The sequence below is a fragment of the Eubalaena glacialis genome, chromosome 6, assembly GCF_028564815.1.
Source record: "Eubalaena glacialis isolate mEubGla1 chromosome 6, mEubGla1.1.hap2.+ XY, whole genome shotgun sequence".
NCBI classification, from domain to species: Eukaryota; Metazoa; Chordata; class Mammalia; order Artiodactyla; family Balaenidae; genus Eubalaena; species Eubalaena glacialis.
The window spans coordinates 29,605,799-29,632,310 of NC_083721.1; the positions used below are offsets into that span (position 1 = coordinate 29,605,799).

The 26,512-nt window shown below is 36.5% G+C and overlaps 1 protein-coding gene across 1 annotated transcript in view; it reads left to right on the forward strand.

Moving 5' to 3' along the window:
- SAMSN1 (SAM domain, SH3 domain and nuclear localization signals 1) overlaps window positions 1-26,512 on the forward strand; it is a 139,344-nt gene that overhangs the window by 43,195 nt on the left and 69,637 nt on the right. The window contains exons 7-8 of the mRNA XM_061192708.1: window positions 14,907-15,033; window positions 16,233-16,585. Of these exons, the coding sequence (XP_061048691.1) occupies window positions 14,907-15,033; window positions 16,233-16,585 (480 nt within the window). The remainder of the gene's footprint in view (window positions 1-14,906; window positions 15,034-16,232; window positions 16,586-26,512) is intronic.

Sequence of the window (26,512 nt, forward strand, 5' to 3'; positions counted from 1 at the left end):
AATACAAACATTCAGAATAAAAGATTTAAAGACGAATTGAATTTCCAGGCAGAAAACACTCAACCAGACATGTTTCCTTCATGTTCTCAAACTGAGAAGAAGATCTCAGATGTAAAAGAAAGTACAAGGAACCAAGTGGCAGGAGTGGGGGAAGGTATTTATGGAATGCGTTCTCCGATACTGACTTTACTCTGTGAATATTTTTGTCTGTGAATATTTTTGTCTACTTGGCCTGGTATTAGTTTGTGGGAGAACCAGGCTTGCAGGAGAAGTGCTCAAGGGGAGAGTTTGAAGCAAAGCCAGCTGCCTGGTACTGTGATCATTATAACGACCATAAAGAACATCTGGGGGCAACTTGACTCCCAGCCTTGATTTTTGTATCCTTGTTCTTGTTTGTTCTTTTCCGGCAGCATTCAGTTGATGGCTCAAACCTTTTGTAGCATATTGAAAAGGGTATAAAATATGCAGTAATACGGACTTTGGGCTAATATATTTTCAAAAATGTTTCATGCCTCATTTCTCACGTAAATTCTTTGGTTGCATTCAGCCTTCAGAGCACCATTCATATTCATGATATAGAAGAGGGATAACATTTATTACTTTCAGTGCTAGTGGTATTCAGCACTGTCAAGTACCCCCAACCAGGAATGCACCAAAACGTTTTCCCCCTGAGCAACTTCCGTGGAAAAAGTGTTGCTGAATGAATGAATTTTTTAAATATTAAAATAAATATTTATATTTATACACAATATATTTATAAAATATATAAATATATTTATATATTTTATTATATATTTACATGTAAATATATATAATAAAATATATTTTATTATATATATTTACATGTAAATATATATTTATATTTTTATAAAAATATATGTATATTCCCCAAAACCTTAGGTTCCGTAAGGTTAGAGTGTTAGATCACTCCATACGCTTTCAATCAATTTCTTTCTTGATGTTCTTTTCTATGGCAACTGTAAGGATAAGTATTTTAATTGTCAGCCTCCCCTGCAGTTAGGGGTGGTCATGAAACCCAATTCTGGCCAATGAGATGTAGGAAGAAATGCCTGGGGAGGGCTTTCTTTTTTGAAAAAAAATAAAGCAAAGCTTCATGAGGAGAAAGCTTTGTCCTATGCCCTTCTCCCTCCCTGGAGCTGGAACTTGATATCTGGTAAGTTAGCAGCTATCTTGCAACCCTCAGGGCAAAAGGCACATGTTAAGGATGGTGAAGCAGGCAAATGCGTGGAGCTTTATTCATCATTGACATTCTTGAGTAACTGTATCAGCATTGGACCACCTATGTCTGGACTTCTTATTGTGTGGAAATATAAGCCCCATACTTGTTTAAGCCACTATTGTTAGGTTTTCTGTTCCTCAAAGCTGAATGTATTCCTAACTGATATACTTTATTTTTAAAACGGTTACTTCTGCTAATGCTGAATCCTAATTGGTTTAAGATATTAGACCAAACTGTGCTCACAGAGTTGGATGATGTCTAGAATCAGCTCTGACTGTACAATCTAGACTAGCCTCCTTCACTTCTCAAGCAGTGCAATCAACATCTAGAGTTGAGAGTTAGTCATTTAGTCTGTAAGATGAAAATTAGATTAATAACAAAAAATCTGTGGACTACATACAGTTCATTGGCTATATATATATTAAAACTGTAGCCAGTATAGCACAGCATTGTTGGGAAAGGTGTGTATATTAGATCAAAGCAGAATTGCTTTTTGGTGAGCTTAACTGAGGTCATGACACCAAGTGACTAGGGAAGAGCTTTAAGGTTATGCTGTGATCTTCTTGTTAACAAGCAGCAGAGGCAGGTCCCTCATTAGGTTTCATCAGCCAACTTTTCTGTGGTTCTAAGCAAAGTTGTGAACAAACCATAAGGCAGGAAAAAAAAAGAGGCCGAAATGACAGATTATTTAAATAGCTCCTGAAAGTGTCAACTAAAAAATAGTCTTTATGTGTGATGTGATCACTTAAAGATGAACTAATGATGTTGGGCATTGTTCTCATTTTCAAGTACTTTCTTCTCCATTATATAACTTTAGCTACTATATTATCTGTTTCTACATAACAAATTACCCCTAAAATTTTTAATTTATTTATTTATTTATTTATGGCTGTGTTGGGTCTTCGTTTCTGTGCGAGGGCTTTCTCTAGTTGTGGCAAGCGGGGTCCACTCTTCATCGCGGTGCGTGGGCCTCTCGCTATCGCGGCCTCTCTTGTTGCAGAGCACAGGCTCCAGACGCGCAGGCTCAGTAGTTGTGGCTCACGGGCCTAGCTGCTCCGCGGCACGTGGGATCTTCCCAGACCAGGGCTGGAACCCGTGTCCCCTGCATTGGCAGGCAGATTCTCAACCACTGCGCCACCAGGGAAGCCCACCCCTAAATTTAAGGGCTTAAAACAGCAAACATTTATTATGCCACAGTTTCTGTGAGTTAGGAGTTTGGTAGTGGTAAAGCTGGGCGATTCTAGCTCAGGGTCTCTCATGAAGTTGTAATTAAAATGGCATCTGAAGGCTGCCTAAGCTGAAGGAACTGCTTCCAAACTCCCTCTCGTGGCCGCAGCCAGGAGGCCTCAGCTCCTTGTGGGAGGAACTGTTTGGAGGCATCAGTCTCTCACCATGTTGGACTTCGCATGGGGCTGCTTGAGTGTCCTTGCAGCATGGAATTTGGCTTCTCCCAGAGTGAGTTATCCAAGACACAGAGTAAGAAGGAAACCAAAATGCCTTCTAAGATCTAGTCTCAGAAGTCATATACCATCACTTCCAGCTTATTTTATTTGTTAAAGGCAAGTTATTAAATCCAGCTCATACTAGGGGGAGGGGCCTTATGACCCATCTTTTGAAGAGGGCAGTATAAAACAATTTGTGGGTATATTTTAAAACCACCAGAGCTACCTAATAATATTTTGAGGCTACAGGTGGAGGACAGGTGGAGGAGGATTCCTGCATCCCAAGACCAAGATTATAACTCATTTCACAAACAGAGAGAAGTAGAACTTTATTTGGTAGCTAGAATAGAATGTAACCTCTTTTTTTTTTTTTTTAACTATAAGACTTTAAAGTGTGGCTTTAATTGGTATTAAAAAAACATTGAATGTTATGTAATGTACATTTTTGTCTCTGGTGAAATGAAGTTAAAATCAGACTAGATCTTATTTCAGTATCCAAAGTTATACTCTATCTATCTATCTATATTCCCTTTTAAAGCAAGGAAAAGAGCTTAAGCAAGCTTCATTTTAACTTTTAGTTTATTCACAGAAAAGGAAATGGCTGGTAGTAACAAATGAATTTTATGAATGAGCTGTGTTATCTAGCCAAGTTCTAATTGTAAATATCTGTGGGCATTTTCACCTCTTGTTGATCTTAAAAGGTTGATAGGAATTATCTGGGTATTTCTCAGTATTATTCTCATTTTTTTAAATTAATTAATTTATTTATTTTTGGCTGCGTTGGGTCTTCGTTGCTGCTTGCGGGCTTTCTCTAGTTGCAGTGAGCGGGGGCTACTCTGTTGCGGTGCGTGGGCGTCTCATTGTGGCGTCTCATTCTCTTATTGTGGAGCACTGCCTCTAGGCACGAGGGCTTCAGTAGTTGTGGCTCACGGGCTCTAGAGCACAGGCTCAGTAGCTGTGGCGCATGGGCTCAGCCACTCCACGCATGTGGGATCTTCCCGGACCAGGGCTCGAACCCGTGTCACCTGCATTGGCAGGCGGATTCCTAACCACTGCGCCACCAGGGAAGTCCCAGTATTATTCTCATTTTTAAAAGAATTATATAATTTAAAAAATGACTAGCAAACATATTCTGGTAACTTAAACTGTGCCAAACTAGTTGATATCTTTAAAAGGGAACACAAGCCTGAAAATGTGGGCCTAATTCTTTAAAAATCCACATGCTACACTCAATGGCAAAATGAAATCCAATCACTCAGTACTAGTTTCCATCACTTCAGCTACTCTGTCAGTTTCTACATTTTGCCTCTTGGTGTTGGTCTAGAACTTGTGGGACTTCTGCCTAGCTTTGGTTACTATAAAGTAACCAAACTTGCTTTACCTTTATATGAGTCATAACTCTTGACTTTGGACTTGTTTAAACTCTCTGTGCCTCAATTTCCTTATGTGTAAAATGATGCTAAGAAAAACTTCTTATGATTGTTATAAATATTAAACGAAGCAGCATATGTATACTACCCCTAGAAGATATTCAATGAACATTTATGTCCTTTCCCTAAACTTTTCTTAATCCCATTGTAAGACTTCCCCTCAGAATAAAAGTTGAAATTCGTGTCTGTTTTCTATTTTAAACTCCATCCAGTGCCTTTTGCTGCAGGCTTGTGGTGCCCTGGGTAGAAACCATGTTTAATGCCAGGTACTTGGATTTTTCAAAAGAGTAGAAGTTGACAGTAAGGACCTTACATTGACAGGAACCAAACATAATAAAAATATCCTGTGCTATTGTTGCAGGAAGGGGGACCTCTTCCAGGGCCCAAGGGTGGGCTCTTGTCTAACACTCAGAAATGAATTGCCCTAGGAGACACACGTGCTGACAAAACAAGAGACTTTATTGCGAAGGGGTGCCCGGGCAGAGAACAGCAGGGTAAGGAACCCAGGAGAACTCTCTGCCATGTGGCTTGCAGTCTCAGGTTTTACGGTAACTGGGTTAGTTTCCGGGTTGTCTCTGGCCAATCACTCTGACCCAAGGTACTTCCTGGTGGTGTGAGCGTCACTCAGCCAAGATGGATTCCAGTGAGAAGGATTCTGGGAAGTTGGTAGGACATACGGACTAGAGTCTCCTCTCTCCTTTTGACCTTTCCCGAATTCTTCCCGTTGGTGGTAGCTTGTTAGTTCCGCATTCCTTACCAGGACCTCCTGTTGTAAGATAACGCATGCAAGTGGTTACTACGGTGCCTGGCCAGGGCGGGCAGTTTCAGTCCCCTAACACTATGACGCCAGATATGACCCAACTCCAAATGTATATTTAGTTTGAGTTTAAACTCCATCAGAGTTTCAAAGAGGGATACCCATTATGTACCCAATGATGGAGGGCATTAAGGGAAGAAGGAATAGATGGCTTCATAAACCATTTTTCTGACCCTAACTTTCTTTCTACCAAACTTCTTCTGGGCTTTGGACCATGTGCTGGGACTTGAGTAAGTGAGGGATGGGGAGTGAATTCACTATACGTATAATGTATATATACTATATGTACATACATGCACATACGTATTCATCTTTGTATACATGTATGTAAAGATCAAGTTACCAATGAAACATTAATCAGTGTACTTTGATAATGTGATAATTTTGGTTGAGGAAATGAATCCTTTCCCAGTTATTCTGGTATCTTTGTACAGTTTTGTTTTTGTTTGTTTTAAAGAATGGCAACATCAATCTTGTTTTCTTTTTTTAATATTAAAAAGGGTGACATTTGAATGTTGAAGTTCTTCTCACTCTCAAAGACATATTAAGCCTACTGTATCATATTTAAGTGGTTTCTCCATCTCTTTCCCAATAATTTTAATGCCATGAGCATTGTTTTCTAAGGTTCTTTGTTACGTCCTGTTTTCAGCTGCCACATGGAAGTGTTTTTAGAGAATATAAAAAGACTTGTCCTTATTGAGAAAGTTCCTGACCCAAGAGAAGCATTTCCTTCAAAGAAGGATGAGTTTTTAATGTAAAAAAATTTTCCCTAAAATTTAGCAATTTCTCCTGAGACATGGAAAATTTTTTAGTGTTATAAAGTATATCACCTTTGTGTGCCAACTCTCTCTTATGACATTGAAATCCTCAGATCACATCAACCACCTTCCTTTCCTTGCTGAGCTATTGCTAAACAGAGGTTCAGGGAAAGGACATGTTTTAGCAGGTGTGGAAAAATTTCCAGGACACTCATGTACAGCAGCAAGTCTTGTAGTATTATGGGCTTGAATAGACTGTAAATCCTCTTTGCAGTTCTTTTTCCACGTTGGCTTTTGGGAACACTATAAGCTAAATTATACAACTTTATTTGATTATTATTTCCCAATATGTAATATAAATTTGCAGAGTCTGTGGCAAATAACCATCTATAACAAATCATTTTCTTTATGTAGGTACAAATATAATAGTTTCAAGATACCTCCATTTACGGCCCACGCTTCCCAAAGATAATTAACATGTTAACATCTAAGTTTCTATAGTTTTCTTCTCAACAGTACTTTTTTGTCAAAGGAATGATAGCTATGCTAGGTAGGAAGAGGTGATTTACTATTTAAATATTACTTCTATTCCCTGAAAAATTACTGTACCCTACCTTTGCTGTTTCCCATGCCTTCTGAGTTTTTAATGACTAGTTAAAATATCAAAGAGCTGTGGGGGAAAAAAACAACTGAATCTCAATGAATACTAGAAGGACTTCCCCGATGAAAATAAGGCTATGCGTTTGGGAAGACTAAGAGATAACTTAATTAGAACAGAATCAAAAGAACTGGATCGAAAGACCTGGAGCTACCACTGACTGTGTTCTTAGGCTATGAAATTCATATTTCTGTGCCTCAGTTTTCTCACCGTTAAGGTGTTGGACTAGATGAATACAAAGGCTTTTTCAAATGCTAATAATCTGTGATTAATAGTAGCTCATTCCCACTTATTCCTTGATACTCTTCTGAGGTCCAAGGGTTTATGTAACGTAGCAAAAGGGATACATATATAATGTAATGTCCCTAAACTTATTTGAGCAGCAACGCATTCCTATGATCCAACTCCTCATTTTGGAGACACATAGGCAAGTGAAGTGGCTTGCTCAAGTGCACATGGCTAGTCACAAAGCAGAGCATCACAACAGAACAGTCACTTATCTGCAGTCCAAGGCTGGTTCTATTAAACCAGCTTTTCCTCACACTTTTCATTTATTTATTGTGTATGTTAAATTATAACTCCTAGATACAAGGGTTGTATTTTTTCCTATGTACTATTTACTATACCCATAGCTCCTTATATTGCTAGGAATTCAACAGGTGCTTAATAAAAATTAATTAATTTGTATACTGGCTCTTAAATTTCTTATCATTCACAATTTTTGATCAGCTAGAGAGTGTACCCCCCCAAAAGAAATGTGCTTATGAACTGTTCCAGAAACTTCTTCAAAATTTCAAAGCAGAGGATATTACATGGAAGTAGGAAAGATTTTCCTTCTGCAGCCTTTCCCCTTAAACCAACACAACCTCATTTGCATCTCTGACTTGTGTAATCCTGGCAGCTTCCAGCTGGCTTGGCAGTGTCTCCACATTAAAAGATAGACCGCAACCTATGGGTCAATGAGCAAAGAGCAATCTTGGCTCCTCATACAGAAATGGGGAGAGATGGCTGTGAACTTGTAACTTCCTTGTGTCTTGGAAAATAGAGACTAGGTGACACATTATTCCAAGACCAGAGTTATGCACCCCAAAATCTGCTTGAGAGGAAGGAGAAGGAGCCAGAAATCTGTGTTAGAACTTGAGTGGGTGATTTGTATTTATATAGTGGGATAAGCCTGTTACATAAAGGGCTTCATTAGACATGCTAAATTACATTGCTTAGCTGTTCGAATGCCTGCTAATCCTCTAGGCAAATGCATTTCCTTTCCCCACCTTACTTGGTGCAGTCTTTCCTGTGAATAACCATCACATTTTATTTGTATTTCTCATATGACACACATTCACCTTTTCCTCCAGATGTATTTTTGACCAACTGTTCAGTTCCCATATATTTATTGAGCATGTTAGAGACCAGGGTTGAGATGTGCAAAACAGCTCTGGAACCCCAAAGAGCTCACCTTTCAGTGGAGGAGACAGACACAGAAACTTAGGTGACTGTTTTTTAAAATCACTCATATTAAGCAATGAGCATCACAAGGCAGACAAAATGTCTTATTCTCTTTTGCGTCTCCCAGAGGTCAGGTGCTCAGTAAATATGTGTTGAATGAATAAGTAAATATCTTATAAGGCTTCTAGGAGAATATATTCTATTTCATTAATTAGTGTATGCACCTGCCTATTCATTCAATGACTTTTTTTATTGTGCCCAACCCTATTTTAAGTGCTGATACAGTCTTCATTTCATTTCAATTTCTATCACAAAAACAATACAGTTTGTAATTATAATTATGTAAGTATATTTAACATCAACATGGCAATTTTCCCACCAGTTATTTCTTCAATCAATATTTCTTTTGTGTAAATGAATTATTTTCAAATTGTCTTTTTAGCTAGTTGTAGTTCCAAAGAAAGCAGTAAAATAAACCTCTGAGATGAAACTTGTTTGCATTGATTGATTCTAGTTCATAATCTTCTTGGTTTTATTACTCTCCATTGAGTTACTAAATGTTAATTGATCATTGTGACCTTACAAATTATCTTTTTAGAGTATGTTTTAGGTCATAAATAGAGAGTAATCACTTTCACGTGAAAGAGAATGGAGATACAGTTTTGGCAGAAATAGATTTGATTAAAACAAACCTATATTCTTAATACATTTTTTAAATTATAGAATTTCTCCCAATTATAGAAGTAATGTATCTTCATTGTAGAAAACTTGGAAAATGCCGAGTATATAAAGAAGAAAGAAGGCACTTAGAGCGGTGTTTGTACTTTTTATACAAATTTGCATTCTAATTTTTCACTTAACAGTGTATTGTGAGCATTAAAAAAATCATTTCTGAAGCCCTAAGAATTGGCAACATTTGAGTAAATAAGTGAAGAGTCATAAGACTATGAGGTTCAGAGAAATTGTCAATGCAAAATACATGAAACTACTTGAAGTTTCACTTCAGGGTGTTCATTACAGCTTCCTTTTAAAATAAACCAAGATAATAACTTTTTAAAAACCTCTATTTCCTCTGTTGAAGAAATTATGTGATATAGATGTCAGGTGATCTGGTTTTTTCTATTTGAATACTTGCTAAAGAGATCACTAGAGAGGAAAATTTTTCTAAATCAGAAATTAAGAACTAAAAAAGAACAAAGGGAAATTATTTTACTTCATTCAAGGTCTGTCATGTTACTTTCCAACTTCCTTTTCATTAGTAGCGTAAAGAGATCATAGTTCATACAGTTAGATGATTTGGATTTACTTAGTCTCCATAAGCCTAAGTTTCTCCTGTGTAAAAGGAAGGGGATAAAATTGGAAGAGATTTAAATTCCCTGGGACTCCCCTGGTGGCGCAGTGGTTAAGAATCTGCCTGCCAATGCAGGGGACATGGGTTCGAGCCCTGGTCCGGGAAGATCCCACATGCCACGGAGCAACTAAGCCCGTGTGCCACAACTACTGAGGCCATGTGCCACAATTACTGAAGCCCATGTGCCTAGAGCCCGTGCTCCACAACAAGAGAAGCCACCGCAATGAGAAGCCCGCACATCGCAACGAAGAGTAGCCCCCGCTCGCCACAACTAGAGAAAGGCCGCGCGTAGCAACAAAGACCCAACGCAGCCATAAATAAATAAATAAATAATTCTCTGGTAGTGAAATACATATATGAAAGAGAACACATGTATAAATATATGTGATATTAAATATTCATATGTATTATATATAAACATCTATAAAAGAAGATATATATTATATATTATATATATATATATATGAAGATAGGCCTATAAATCTGTATACCTGATAATTATCCTCTATATTGGAGAACCATATTTAACTTATAAATCAAAACCCTGAGTTTGGTTGGTCTTAATTTCACCATCAATACCAGAAAACTAGTAACTAGATAATTAGTTGGTTCCTAAAAATCTTGTGAGAAAGAATATTGGATTAAAAGTCAGAATACTTGATTCTCATCCTAGCTCTGTTATTAATGAATTATCTTTCCCTGGATAAACCACTTATCTTCTCTGGGTTTTCTCTTTTTTTAAATAGGGTGGTAGACTAGATGTCCAGTAATTTCCATCCTGGCTCATAAAATATGATTGTAGGACTAATCCAGTTCAATAGTTCATTGGTGCTATTTTCTAAAAATTGTTCTATCATCCTAATAGTCAAGCAGAGTGTCAGAAAATGAGGTGTATTTAATCCAACACTTGTAACAAAATTTTTACATTATTTAAGGAATGTGAGCCAAGTGAATTATATATAAAAAATATAGTATACACATATTAAAATATATGTATGAAAATATTTAATTTATATTCACATATGATTACCATTTCGATGAAGGAAAACAATAAGTAAGCAAAATACAATAATTTTTAAATTTCCTCTCATTTCTCAATTCCTAATCCTGTTTTTTGCATCATTACATTTTGAAGAAATAGATAGATTTTACCAAATCAGGTCCTCATCCATTTATTCATTCATTCATTTCATATTATTATTTTAACTAATTCATATGGAGTACTAACTGTCAACAATGTTACAGATACCAAGGATACTGCATGATACCTATATAGAAGGGTATGGTTCCTACCTTCCTTCAGTTTAGAGCCTATTGGAGAAGAAAGACATTTAACCAATGATGACACAAAAATGTAAATCTGAAATTGCAGTGAAAGACAAGACCGTAAAAGAATGCAGACCTAATTTGGACTTGGGAGTCAGGAACGATCTGCCTGAAAAAAATGACATTAGGCTGAGGCTCCAGGGGTGAGTAGGAAGGAATTAACCAGGTCAAGAGAATGAGAATAAGCATTCCAGGCAGACGGAGCGGCATATACAAAAACCCTGAGAAAGGAGAGTTACAGAGATTAGGAAACTAGAGGCCTGCACCTTGTGAGCCAGTGGGGACCCTAGAGACGTGGGCCTTATAGACCCAGTTAAGTTTTGGATTTTATTAAAAGAATACTTGGGATTTCTGCAGTAATTTAAGAGGTAGTAATATCACCAGATTTACATCTTTCAAAGAGAACTCTAACCTTATATTACAAATCAACTAAAGGAGTACAAAAACTAAAAGAAAACCAGTTGGGGACTTGGCAATAGTTTCAATGAAAGAAAATTAAACTAGGGTGATAACAATGGAAATGGTAAAAAAGAAACAGCTTCAAGACACATATTGGAGAATAGACCAAACTCGGTAATGGGATAAATATAAGTAAACAAAAGAGAGGTAAATGGCAAAGGTGATAATCTGATTTATGGGATATGCAGGAGGGTGGATAAAGATGGCATTCAGTGAGTTGAAGAAGACCAGGTGAGAAACATGTTTGGGGGGGGCGGCTAGAGGTCACTCTTGATCAGGCTCATAAATCATTTTAAATAGACAGTTGGAGAGGTGAGTCTGAAGCTCTGAAGAAAGCCTTAGAGAAATAAATTGGGAATCATCAGCATATAAGTGGTATTAAAAGCTGTGTGTGTGTGTGTGTGTGTGTCTGTGTGTCTGTGTGTATCTGTGTGTGTGTGTGTGTAGATGAGAAAAAAAATGATGGCAATATTATATAAAGGCCCAGAGCTAGTTCTAAAGGAATTTAAGCACTTCATTTTGAGAGGAAAGGAGGTGTCAGCATATAGGAGTTAGAGAAAAAACAGCCAAAAAAGGTGAAAGGAAAAACCAGGAACATGGAGTCACAGAAGCCAAGAAAAGAAAGTGTTTCCTAAAGGTCATCATGGTCAATATTGCTGAATATCAAGTAGTAATGGTGTTTGTGGAGTTCAGTGGACCACAAAAGCAATTTAAATGGAATAGTAGAGACAAAAGCTGATTGATGAGTACATGAGATGGGTTGAAAGGATGAGAAATTAAAAAGATTAAATTAAAGGAAGCATACACAGTTAACTTTTTTGAGAAGCATGCCTGGGAAAGGGAGTAGAAAGAGTGGTAAGTAAAAGATTGTGAATTAAAGATGGATGAGATCAGAGCACGTTTGAAGGCTATTGGGAAAAGTCCTTTAAAAAGGAAGATGATCAAAATTCAATGAAGAGGGAAGATGAATAAAAATGTAAACCAAGTTGTGTCACTCCTCTGATTAGAATAAAATATATATTCCTCAGCCTGCTTTAAAAAATCTTCCTTGAAGACTCCTAGTTAAATCTCTGGCCTCATCTCATGCCACTCTTCCCTTCTTTCTCTTCCTTAGGTATACAGTAAGAATTCTCCCAAGAATTCCAGGTTTAGAACCTTTGCACAGGCTGTATCCTCTTCCAGGAATTCTCTTCCCTCTGCTATTAGCCTAGCTCGCTCTTTTCCATCAAAGTTTCAGTTGAAATGTTCTTCCTGACCATCCACTGAATCCAAAACGATCTCCAAATTTTCATATGTCTGGTTCCTTCTTGTCATTCAAGCCTCAGTTTCAGTATCCTCAGTGAAACCCTTCTGATAACCTAATGTAAATTAGTAACCCCCCCATTCCCATGCCATCACCCTGTGAATTCTTAGCACAGCACTTCTTATGCCACATTTTATTGTTCATGTACTTGTTTATATGTTAATGGTATGTCACTTATCTCTAGAATGTAGACTATGAAAGCAGGGATCTCATCTTACTTGCTCAATGCCATATTCCCAGAAAGTGTGATAGTGTTTGACATATAGTAGGTACTCAATAAAAGTTTGTTGATTGGTTGAATGGTAAGTTTAATTTACAGGTCGGTCTTCTTAGAAAATATCTAGAAATTAAAAGGCACATTATGGAAATTTTAATCAAATTCAGTCCAAATATACAGGTAACAGATTAGAGGATTGTAGTGAATAATACTATTATTTTAAAATATTCTAGAAGATTTCTTTTTAATAGAAAATCTTAATGATTCTATACCTCTTATAATAATATTAACTCTAATTTTCATGCATCAGGTATATACAATCTAATAGCAAGAGAAAGTTTTCCAGAAGTACTTCGCTATTAAAAAGTAGCCAGCCTAATATAAACAATTTACTGCGAGTAATCCATTTGGTAGATAAAACATAAGTATGAAACCAAGAGTGTATTTACATTCAGCAAGCATTTATTAAGCCATGCACAATCCTAGGCATATCGGATTCAAAAATGAATAAACTTCAATAGACTGATCTCTAATAATTCAAATATGAGTAAGTGAATAAAGATATAAAAGTTAACAATACTGTGTCTTAAAAAGGCTATGATAGAGTATGAACAAAATAATGCGGGGCCAGTTTGTTTTACCACCTCTGGGCCATGGGACCACACATTTGAATTTAGACACTATTCAGAAGTTTCCATTCCTCCTAGGGGCAAATGGTTAGTAAGAAATTCAGTTACCCTGGATCTAACATCTTTCCCCAAATCAAGTGAAAGTCTTTTTCACAAAGAAGGGGGAAAGAGAAGGTTATTTTTGCTGCCAGTGTTTCAATGGAGCAATTAAGCTTTGTCTGTAAGATGAAGAGGTTGCCATAAGAAAAGAAGCACAACAACAAAAAATACTGTGCTCAATGGTTGCGCAATGCCAGCTCATTATTTCTGGAAGGGGCTAAAGATTAGAAAATCACTCTTCTTGAGTTGTAATAGACCTGTAAAGCTGAGTAACTCAGAAAGTACTGAAAAGGAATACTGGGGAAAATAATACAAAAATAAATAGCAATAGAAATCGTGGTGAGCTAAGCATGACCTTTGGAAAAAGAGGAAAATTTTGCATATCTAAGAAAATCTCATCACAGTCCTCTCTGTAAGATTAAAATGATTTCAGTATTTTTCCATTTATTTAATGCAAACAGGTACGGCTTGCTCTGACAAAACATCCCATTTCTTATTTAGGTATTATTATGCAGATAGAACATCAAGTTTATGTTGGCTGTTCAAAGTCATAAAGACCAAGAATAAGAACTAAATGTAATAATTAGAAACGTTTGCATGCCAGAGATCCTTTTCTTCCAAATATTTCTTTGGGCTTACAGTCTCTGTCAAAGGATTGGAAAGCACTGTTATAATTATGTCTCATTTAAACATTAATGAGGAAGCAAATCATTCACCTTTTAAAAAATGCAGTATCTATTCTGATGTCATTTATCAGCTGTTCGATGGAAAGAATGAGGCAGAAGCAGGCAGAGAAGTATTTCTGAATCCTGAGTTTTCTGGATGAAAAAGAAGTATTCCTCTATGCATAACTTCTTATCTTGTTAATACAACAGAATACAGCTATCTTACCAATTAGTATAACATTTAGCACATAAGGTATTAATTTCCAAAATATTTTGAAATCTTTAAGAGAATAATATCTTAAAAATAATAAGTAAAAGCAATATAAATACAAATTTGTCAACATTAAGCTAGTGAGAAATATTTCTGTATCTTCCAAAAACAACTTTGAGTCATTAAAGCAATGTTAATTCTTTTATCGATATTTTTTTTTTGCCACAATAAACCAATGACTAAATACTAATGACTACGTACTAAAACATAATATAGAATGTTGTGGCTGTGTTTTTACTTTTCTCAGTGTGTGTCTTTTAGAAAGCAAGAGGCTATTTAAAGAATAGTATATTGTTTGAAAATATTTTATACTTGAAATAAAATGCTGTTTTACCAGAAATTTCCAAAAGGAAAATAAAGAAAATTGAATTCTGCTTTTTTTTTTTTTTTTAACACTGTCAGTCTATTCTAACACACGCAAGTAGCAACTTTCAATTTCTTGCTCCATCTACGTTATGCTGCAAAGGACTTTTTCCTGTCCAGCATTTCACCTTGAGCAGGGGTGCCTCATTTATAGATGGCTCTGGATTCAATCCATTTTGCTGCATTTTGAAGTAAAAAGAAAAAAAAATGGTTAAAAAATGCTCTGTCTTGTTATGACTGGCCGGCTGTAATATACTTTACAAATTTGAACCTGCAAAAGGTGGTGTGCTTTCAAGTTATTGCTTAAATTGTCTCAGGCTACAGGTCAAGGTCATATTATTTAATTTTCCTACGTTTATGATCTCGACACATTTTATATTTAATTTTTTGTGGAGAATGATTTGTCTTTACCCCGAGCTGTGTTTGTGCTAGGCCATAAAATCAGGTGATGACCCCGTGGAATCCGTGGGCACCTTAAAGAGACTACAGAAACTGGTTTGGACCAAGAAAGCCAGGGTGCCGAGTCTGAATGAGATGAAACCTACGTCAATAAATCTCCGTAAGTAAGAACTCAATGAGCTGATAAAAACGTTTTGAGGAAGAATTGGGGTAGCATATATTAATGAAGGACATTTTGATAAGGCCTTAAAGTAATCATTAAACGTTGAGTTTTTTTGGGTTTTTTTGCCAAGTTATTTGTGAAACAAGTATCCTTACACTGTTCCTGAATTTCTTCCATGACATTCCATTTCCCCTTTCCTTCAGAACCAGACTCAGAGGAAGAGGAAGAGAAAGATATGGGTAAAGCTCAGCAAGAAAATAAGGGTCAGCATTGTCCACTGTTCCCATTCCTTGGCCATAGAAAACAGTATGATTCAGTTTTGATGGGAGGGCAGCTAATTGGCAGATCGTGACATGCAACTTTGATTTTCATTTATTTACAAGAATGCGCTATTAATCATAATCTTTTGTTTATACCAGCTAAGCATTTGAATTTAAATAGATTCGACCATATGGCACAATTTACTAAGGGTGATATATGTTTCTATTCTCTATAAATGTTTTATATATTAACAGAAATTTCATCAGACCCTACACTACATGCAAATATAGGTCTCACTCATCAACTTTATAGGACCAAAGATGTACCTTTTTCTTTTGTTTTCTCAGTCTTGTTCTTACTTTTCCAAAATATTTCACCATGAGACATACCACGTGCATAAATCTCTTTGCAGATTGATACTAAGATAGAGAATTTTAGGATACCAAAAGAATTTCCAAAAATCTCTACTGAGATTTCATTCTTTTAAGTAAGGCAAAGATTTGATGTGCTTCCTTATGATGCTCTCTTATACACATGACCTCAAAAATTAAAAATATTTAAGAATAGAAACATACTATATCATGCTTATAACATGTGGAGAATTTTTTTTAATTTGTATTTTTTCTAAAGTGTCTTTCAGTACACTATTTTCATGTGGTTTTCAGTCATTCCAGTCAAATTGGCTTTAATCATTATATACGCCTTCAAAAAATTTTAGGTAAATCTGTTTTTACAAAACCAGTCACTTAATATATCAAAGACTTACCCTTTAAAGAAATGCTATTGTAAAACAATTTTGTGAAATTATATGACTTCCTGGTTTAGCCTGTGATGTTCATTCATTTCTGTTATATAAAGGGAATTATAATAGTCATAATTTCTACATGTGCAAAATTATTAGACAGACTTACCTCTTATTTTTCTTTACCATTCAGAAGACGAAGATGAAACATTGACTTCCTGTATGAAATTAGCCAAATCCCAAGAAAAGAAAGTTAATAATGTTAGTACGAGGAGGAAGGAAGAAATGGAGATTAGATTAGATTCTATTTCTGCATCACTGGTTAGACCCAGTACTTCAACTGGATGCAGCTTGGCCAAAATATTATCCCACAGTGGAGGTGAAGTTCAGATGTGGAACAGCTGGAAGCCTTTTCCAGAAAACCCGCTGTGGACATATGTTGATTTCCAAATTGACCGGGTTGGACCCTGGGACAACTGTTTCCACTGCACTCACCACCCAGATCTCAAGTCTTCTTGTACAGATATGGATCTCCCACACTCATGGGTAAGTTTGTAAACTACGGAAATGTATCATCTTATCTAGATGTTTGTACTAGCAGGAAAGAAACAGATAACAAATGTGCTAATCAGTCAAATTTATGAGTCTCTGGAAAGTTACCAGAGCTAGAGCTGTCTTTCCAAAAAACAATGCAGCTCTTGTGACTTCTGCTATCATGTTACTATTGGACATGTTCCTTGTGTTCGAATAAACTACTGCATAATATTTTCCAGGGATTTCTCTTTAACTAAAGGAAGACAATGGATGTTGATTCAGATCAAGAAGATGTGCGTTGAATTGTCTAAATTATTGCTGTTGTCTTGCAGTTTCACAGACAAATAATAGCTAATTTAAATGAGCATTTTCTTTGCGCATGCTATTCTTCTAAGCACTTCATCTGTATCATTTCATTTAATTCTCACAACAACCCTATAATGTAGGAAGTGTTATTCTACTATTAATTCCTTCCTATTTTACAATTGAGAAAAATGAGGTACCAAAAAGTAACAGGTACAACGTCACAGATCTAATAAGAAATGGAGCCAAGATCTAGAAACTAGACTAGGGATCCTGATTTTAGCTAATACATTATAGTGTTTTCCATATACTAAGCTAGGTCCTAAGGCTATATGGTACAAGAGAAAGAGTATGGATATGGAGTTAGACAAATCTGGGCTTGAATCCAACCTCTGCTATTTGTTTAGCTTGGGCAAATTATTGAAACCTTCTAATTTCAATTTTCTCAATAGTAAAATGGAAATAGTAATATTAAGCTCATGAGGTAATTGAGAAACTAAAATTAAATAACACAAATATTCTAAGATTTAAAAGTGTCTAATTTTTTTCAACTTGAACATAAGTTACTTATCTGCCTGGTGTATTATTCTTTCCTTTAAAAACATTACCCTATCCCTTCAGACTCAGATCAAATACTTTGTCCTCTAGAAAGCCTTCCTGGGTCATGCCAGACAGGAAGTTCCTTCCTTTGAACTTCTAGATCACTTAAGGGCATTATTCTTTCATTGTATAGGCATCAAATACATATTGGTGTCACTGTGCCAGTACAATATTAGACTGGGGACACAGAGCTAAACAATACATGCACTGCTCCTGTCTTCATGGAGCTTACCACACTCCACACTGTAGTGGGATGAGTTGGACGTTAGTTTATTTGCTGTAAGTAATTCATCTTTGTATCCACCGTAGTCTCTAGAATATTATAGGCACTCAATAAATATTTGAGTAACATTTGCTGACTAAATGAATGGAGTTTTAGAAACCAATGGACTTTGTTACCATAGATCTGGATAAAACTTTTCTTCTCATTCTTCTAACTGTCCCTATATTAATGCAATCGTACATAAACTCAGTTATTATGTGTGTGTGAGTGTTTGTGAATGTGTGTATTGATTTTGGTATATATATATATAATAATGTTTTTCTTTTTTATTTAGGTAGTTTTGCCTATTTTAGTACATAGCTAAATGATTAAGTAAGGAGTTTTTATCTGCAGAAGGTCAAACATATCTGCAGAGTGCTCAGAATTTCAGATGATAGTGTTCAACATTTGTGACAGGAAAACCTCAGTGGATTTGGAGAGAAGGTTCAAGAACACGTTAGAGTTAAATTGGTTTGGTAAACTTAATGAGACCCTTTGCACTCAGGGATTTGAGACATAGAGTGAAAGAAGTTGGATGAGTGCAAATTATTATTTTTATATTCTACACATATATGCTATAATAATAGCAAGTAAAAAATCTAGTTTCATTTTAGCATAGCTGGTATTTTTTTTTCTGTAGTAATTACAAGGCTATTATTTGGGTTATACTTTAACTTTCATTCTAGGGAAGATACAGAAGGCAGATAGTGTTGAGGGAAAAGTCTTCTCAAATGAGTGTTACTTACTATCAATGACAGGTAGTCAGCAGTGACATTTTTGCGATTTTAAAGGGTAAAAGTGTGACCAGATTTTTTTCTAAATGTACCTACATATACAGATACATTGGAGCTGGGCTTAAACCCCACATTTAGGGAAATAAAACCAATCCACAAATTAGTTTCTCGATGTCAGAAATTTCAGCAATAGTGGATTCCAGTGTTTTTGATCCCATCATTAAATCAGAGTTTTGAGGTGGCCTGAAAGTGACTTGTCTTCTAGACGGTCCTTATTCACGCAGGTACACCTCCCTGCTAGCCCACTTCAGGCTCACACTCTCAAAGCTGGTTCTTATAGAGCTGGGTGTAATGCCGACGCTGACATCACTAGCAGAGTGAGATTGGGCAAGCTCCTTACCCTCTTTAACATGCAAATTCCAATTCTGTATTGGTTTCAGACCCTACTCATCTCTTTTCCTCCAAGTGATTCTTTGCATACTGAAAATGCCCATTTGTAAAACAAGGTTATCGAGGCCTGCTGTGCAAAGGCTGTTGGGAAGATTAAATGAAATGGCGTCAGGACTCAGTTGATAGTAGGTAATATTTATACCTAAATCAAAGAGTCAAGAGGCTTGTACTGGGCTTGGAAAGGAGCAACATTTTACTCAGTTGAGATACCGTAAACAAATTGAATCCAGACAGGGAAATGTATTATTTGTGAAGGACTCTTCACAGAAGTCAACAAGGGGAGAATGAGACACACACAGATGATTAACATGCAGTTTAGTTGTGTGTAAGGTCTATGGGATCTGAGGAGTGGGGAGAGATGTGTGATTACAGATTTGATATAAATTGAGAAAGGCAAAAGATGAGATTTATGAAAGTGTAAACTCCACAAGAGAGATGTGAAAGGAAAAACTACTTAGGGATGCCGATCTTTTCTAACATCCAAGATGAGTGGTGTTGAGAGAGAATTTCAGATGCATCTTAAGAAAGGTAATAGTGGAGGTAACCAAAAATAATATTTGTGGCCAAGTGTTTACAATCAACTTACAAGGAGAGTGATTGAAGTGTATTTATGAAATCCTGCGTGCTGAGAACTTGAAACATCATAACAAAAAAGAGGAAAGTGAGCCATAGACTTAGTTGGGAATAAGGGCAAGAAAGAATAAAGTTTGTGCGTTGCAAAGGAGATGAGGTCTTCCTTTAAGGTAATATTAAAAGAGTAGCTAATATATTTTTCAAAATCTCGGATACTTTTTTTCAGATTTATAAGAAGAATAAATAGTTTATCAGATTAAGAAATGGGAATAATCTTGACATGAAAAAGGGGAACAAATATCCCTTCTTCCCTTCAAATGTCTAAAATGTTCCAGAATCTATTTTATAAAAATAATGTGATATATTTAAAAAATGATAGTAACAAAAGCTCTTTCAGAAAGAAGGAAAGTCAAAGGCCTGAAAGAACAAAACAGAGACCCATGTATAGAAGAATTCAAATGCAGTATAGATAGAAAAATTATAATAATGAGAAACCAAATTACATAAAAGTCAAAGAAAAATGATTGAAGTTTATATACCAAATCTCAAGGTGAGAAAATAAACAAAGCTCCACTTAAAGCATCTTAAAATGCATAAGAAGAGGATGATAAGAGTGGAGCTGAAAGGTCTTATTGGAGTATTATGTGAACTCATCAAAATTGCACCAAAAGAGAAAGTGTGGAGAATGGAAGATTTCTTTACAGAACTGTTTCAGTGAGAGGAACAGGATGTGTGCTAAAGTTAACCAAGAAATAAAGGAACAAAGATTTTACAGTTAACCTTTCAATTCAAATGGGGAGTAGTGGATGCTCTAATTATTGACATAGAAAAATGTTCTTGGGTCCTACAGCCCCTCTGCTAAGTGGTTTCAGAGTTTTAATACTGTACCCCCAAAACTACTGATCTATGGGACAGAGGTGACAAAACCAGGATAAGCTATTTGTGCCTATCTTCTACTTTGTCTTTCTATTCTCAACCTTGGCAATCTCTCCCAGTATCTCTGACTCTAGTCTAGGCTACTTCCTTCAATCAACATGACATGTCATTACCAGATTAATCTACCAGATTAATTTACTTGACTAATCTACTTGATAAATGCTACCTGAATAATGATTCTGAAGCTCAAACCTAGTGTCACTGCTCCCCTTACAAACTTTTAAGCATCTCCCTAACATCTACAGGGTCAAAAGCAAACTCATTCACCTAATCTGCCTTCTAACTAGATTCTCACCAGTCTCTTTCACACACACACTCTGCTATAAGCACAGTGATACCATCCTTTTGCCAAACACAATGACTTGTTTCCCATCTTCATAGCTTTGTTTATACTGTTTTCTCATTTAGATCTTCCTTTCTTCTCTACCTGTTTGATGAATAGTATGGAAGGTTACAAATACATATGGATGAGTAAGAATTCATGTGGTACACTTCGAAGAAAAAAATGTGTGAAAAGGAATGAGGATTGAGAGGACCAATAAAAAGAGAGTAAGGAGGCACGTGGTTTAGAAAAAAGGCAAAATTAACTTCATAGGCTCTATTATCATTTTCTTTGTACATTAGTGATGTTAGATTCCTGACAAAAGTCTCTGTGTCCCACCGATGGGCGTATTTTTACTGGCCCAGTGAATAACACATACCAAGAAGACTGCTCCCGGGCTTCCCTGGTGGCGCAGTGGTTGGGAGTCTGCCTGCCAATGCAGGGGACGCGGGTTCGAGCCCTGGTCTGGGAGGATCCCGCGTGCCGCGGGGCGACTCGGCCCGTGAGCCACGGTTGCTGGGCCTGCGCGTCTGGAGCCTGTGCTCGGCAGCGAGGGGCCGCGATGAAGAGTGGCCCCCGCTTGCCACAACTAGGGAAGGCCCTCGCACAGAAACGAAGACCCAACACAGCCATACATACATACATACATACATAAATAAAAAGAATGTAAGCAGACAAGAATAGCATTTAAAAAATAAAAAATAAATTAAAAAAAAGAAACTATAACACAATGTTTAAAAAAAAAAAAAAAAAGAAGACTGCTCCCATATCCACGCAGAGGAAGACAGGCTATGAACCATCAATGCCTGATTTCTCATAGTTTAATGCCCTTGTGTTCAACTCTAACAGCAAAAGCTATTTGTTAGAACAGCTTTAAACTTTTATCTGCTTACCTTGGAATTATGGTGGTATGGAAGGAGAACAGGTTTTAATGAATGGATCTGGACAACCTGTGAAAAGGAAGGCAGAGTAAATGATAATTTGGACTGAGAAATGCAGAAGGAAAAATAGGAAAATGTGATAGAAAAATACCAAAAGATATTTATACTTATTACACTCTGCACTGAAATTAATTAACTTGAGAATCAAGATTCTAAAAATAATTTAAGGTCCTAAATGAACAAGAACAAATAATTAATTATGAGTATTTTACATGACAAATTTTTAATTATAGCCAATAATATTTGATGGAAGGAGAATTAACATTTACCCAAGAGAAGAATTTGAAAAATGGGAGATACTGCAACAGCTTATTCATTCATTCATTTATTCATTCATCCATTTATTCACTCATTAGCAAACTCATGTCAAGTGCCTCCTAAGCCACTTAGGCTATGAATATGTATGTGGGAGGAAGAATCTACCGTTTCATATTTATAATGAGATTTTATGGGGTCTTATTAAAAAAGGTAAAAAGGAAAAACAAATAATCACAATCCTCAGTATAAAAATTCACTAAGATGGGAAACATATTGCGATACTTGTATATAAAATAATCCTGGAAAAGATCTGGCCAGATGTGCAAACACATTTACATTAAAAAAGAGAAGTTGGGCTTCCCTGGTGGCGCAGGGGTTAAGAATCCACCTGCCAATGCAGAGGACATGGGTTTGAGCCCTGGTCCAGGAAGATCCCACATGCCACAGAGCAACTAAGCCCGATCACAACTACTGAGCCCGCGTGCCTAGAGCCCGTGCTCCGCAACAAGAGAAGCCACCGCAATGAGGAGCTCACGCACCGCAACAAAGAGTAGTCACCGCTCGCCGCAACTAGAGAAAGCCCGCGCGCAGCAACGAAAACCCAACACAGCCCAAAATAAATAAAATAAATTAATTTTAAAAAATTAAAAATTTAAAAATTAAAAAAATAAAAAAGAAGTTATGGAAGAAACATTTAAATTATGAGACATTATAATGCAAGATATCAGATTTATAATGCAAGATATCAGATTTATGGAAATTATTTAGGTTGAGTTTGAGGAGAGTAATTTGTAAATGTTTATGGAATGTTCAAACGTATTTTTCTAATAAAATCTTGTAAAATAAATATAAAGATAAAATGAGAAAATGTAATTGCTCTGTAAGTGTGAAGTCTTAGTCTAGAAGTCCAGGATAACTAGAGATATTATTAAATTAAACTTTTGAAGCAGGGCAGTGTAGAATGCAAACGAATCAAATTATTTAGGTTAATGTTTGGCTTTTCCCAGTTACACAAACCTCATGAATATCAGTGAAAATAACAGACCTGTGATCTAGTTCTAGAACTGTTATAGAAACCAAGAATCCCTCTTTTTCATGAATTGCCCTAAGGGTTTTGTCCCACTTCTCTCTTTGTTTTGTTGTTGTTTTTTCTCTGTGCTTATTTACGCAGGTGCATCAAATTAAGGAGAAAGTTGAATTGGTACCACCCAAAATAAAATCTTTCTAAAGTCTTCATAAAATATTTGTAATTTAGAATAGCTCTTGTGATAATGATATAGAACCCATGATAATCAATTATAACTACATTTTGGCTTCTACAAGAAAGTTGAAATTTGCTTCTTTGGATTCTCAAATAGACAAAGGAGGACAACGAACGTCAATCTGAAGGGGACCCAGTTATGCTCATTGAACATGGGAGACATCAAGTGCCTCCTTACTGAGAACCTAACTCTTTTGCGTGGTTCAGAAGAATAAAGCAAATCACTAATACTGGACATTGGCCTTTGGGAAGAGAGAGGCCTAAATGTTAGAACATTTTATATAATGAGCCTTGGAGAATGCCCCAAGTATTGGTAGAATTTCTTTTGTGGCAGAGAAGCAAGCTCAAAATTCAAATATTGCTAAGCAAGCTAAAGACAAAGTCATATTTTGAGTGTGCAGCATAGTGTGTCAGAAGCGATGTTATACATCAAAGGCGCACAGGTTGGAGACAGGAGAGCCAGTTGTGAGCTCAACTCTGTCACTTACTGGGATCTCTCTGGGTCAGGATGCTTAATCTCCATGGCCTGCTGCCTCCTCATCTTTAGAAAGAGGGAGAGCTATCAATGATTTTTAAGACTCCTTTTTATCTTCAGTATTTGGGCTATGAGGGTACACCAAGGAAGATAAGTCCTATGTGCAGAAAGAGATTAGTACATAAAGATTTTCTTTCAGCTTTTTCAAAGCAGCTCTCTTCTCACTTTTCAGATGCCCATTGTTGACCTGATTTCTATCTTTTTTTTTTTTTTACATAAGCTATTTTAGGTTTGGATTTTTATTTTTTATTCTTTTTCCTGACCAACTACACTTCCTCTGTCCTGACTACTTCCTCACGTTCTGAACCAACAACTATGTATGTGAATACAGACTTCACCTGGGATACGGCCAGGTTCTCCTGACCATGAAAACTTCTTCATGAACCAAAATGTCTATATTTCCATTCTCAGGAACTAAGAAGGTTTCTGCCACTCAAGAAGAACTGTTTTTTAAAATCCTTTTGAATGCCATTTCAGAGGACAAAATCCTGCTTTGACAAATGGGCGGGTGAAGTTTAAGTAGAACTGTAGAGGGTGGCAGAAGAGCAGGGGCCATGCAGTGTGAAGAGTGCTGGGCTGGAGTGAGACATCCTCTTCTGCCACCATCACCCATCTCTCTCTCACTCTCTCCCTCTCTCTCTCTCTCTCTCTCTCTCTCTCTCTCTCTCACACACACACACACACACACACACACATACACACACACACACACACTAGGTGGCACCTTTGAGATCTTGTCCTGATCATGCAGACATGTCGATACAATGACAATCATAGTCTCCATTGACTTAGCAGTTGACTATATTTCAGGTGTTTTTATATATGCTATCTTTGTGTTATGATTCAGTTAGGTGGTATTATTATTCCCATTTTAATGGTAAAAGAGATTAAATAATTTATGTAATGTAACAGTAGGTTGCAGGACTAGATTTTAAACCCAAATCAGTAAGAGTCCAACGTTTTCCTGCAAAGAACATGACTTTGTAACTTTCGAGATTAGGCTAGTAATGTATCTATACTTTCTCATCTGTGAAAAGTGAAGACGTTAGTTCCCAACTTTCAGTATAAAATGAAATGATACATTTGAAAGTGCCAATTCAAGATAGGGGCTTAATCACTTAATAAATAGAGTCCCTGCCTTTGAGATGCAATATAACTTTTCCCACATTTCATTTTATACTGGCTCTGTGAACTAGGCAAAACATCACTGCCATCTTACAGATGGAGAAATTGAGGCGCATGAAGATTAAGTGAATTACCTGAGGTCCCACGGCAGATGATGGCAGAGATGGTACTGAACATAAACCTCCTAACTCTCAGTCCAGACCTTTCCTATGACAAAGTTGTCTTTAAATTGTTCAGCAGAAAGAAAAATAAACATGGTGGCAAAGAGGGGCTGTACATGGTGGAAACTAAGAGTATTGGAGCCAAAGAAGCCTGGACTTGAACTGTAGCCTCACTGCTTACTGTCTGTGTGATTGCTAAGTTACTTGAATTCTTTGAGTTTCTGTTTCTTATCTATATAGGCATAATGAAGATTTCTTTGTGGAGTTCTTGTAAAAATTGGATGTAAAATGTTTAACTATACCTGACACACAGTTGGAATGTAATGAAGAAGAGCTACTATTTCTGGTGACAATTATTACTATTTAATTACAATTTTTAATTATGTGTTTATAATTATTTACCTTTCATGCAGTGAAAAACAGCATTATGTCTACGATACATCAGGTATTGCTCTGGGCTGTGGGACCACAAAGATGCCACACCTGATGTCAGAGTCTCACCATCAATAATTCTCAGCAATTTTGTATCATATGAGATAATGTTGTAGTAAATGTACGTTTACTAGTTTTCACTAATTTTTAAGATTTATAAGTATAGTTTGCCCAATTTTCTCCCTATAGATAAGAAAGCCAGAACTGCCTAGTTTGGGTAAGGTGAGACCCTGCTTATAGCTTCTCGGAGGTGCCCTGGTGACCCCATGCTTGTGTATCTCTGAGACATGCAGACAAAAAGAAGGTGGGGTTCAGGGTACACGTACTGGGCTCCCCATTGCCCTTTTCTGACTTCCCAGATTATCACCGTATCAGCAGTGTCTTACAAATGCAAAACAATTTTAGCTTTTTAAAACTCCTTTCATATATTTTGTCATAGCCATATCACATATGCATGTCATGATATTTTATTTTAGAGTCAGAAGATAACTCTCAGGCATAACGCACCTTTTTCATAAGAGAATGAAAAATGAAGGAAAGAAATTCATGTCCCCTCTCCTTCCTATGAAATTGTAAAGCAACTGGTTGAATTCACCCTTAAAGCCCTTATGAATATTCAGTGTAAGATCTTTATGCATCTCATGGTTCCCAGCTATTAAATACAACCACACTGATGAATAATTAGATTAGAAATATGGCCTTTTTGCAGTTCACCTCAAGCCCAACCCAAACTGAAGCCCACATCTCACACACTGAAAGGGATTTTTAGCCAGGGTGCAAAATGGATTAAAGTCAGGAACTCATTTATTTATTCACTCAACAATTTGTTTTGAAGTATTTGCATTGTTCCAGATTAGGAAGATACAATGTTGAGCAGAACAAACCCTGCCAGCCTCATAGTCCAATCAGAGACAAAAATGGAAATAACCGCACAAATAAAAATGAAATGGTAACTTTGATGAGAGCTATGAGAGCCACACGGCTCTATGGAAGCCTATATAGGTAGATTTGATCTAGCTGAGGAGTCAGGATACACTTTCAGGGGT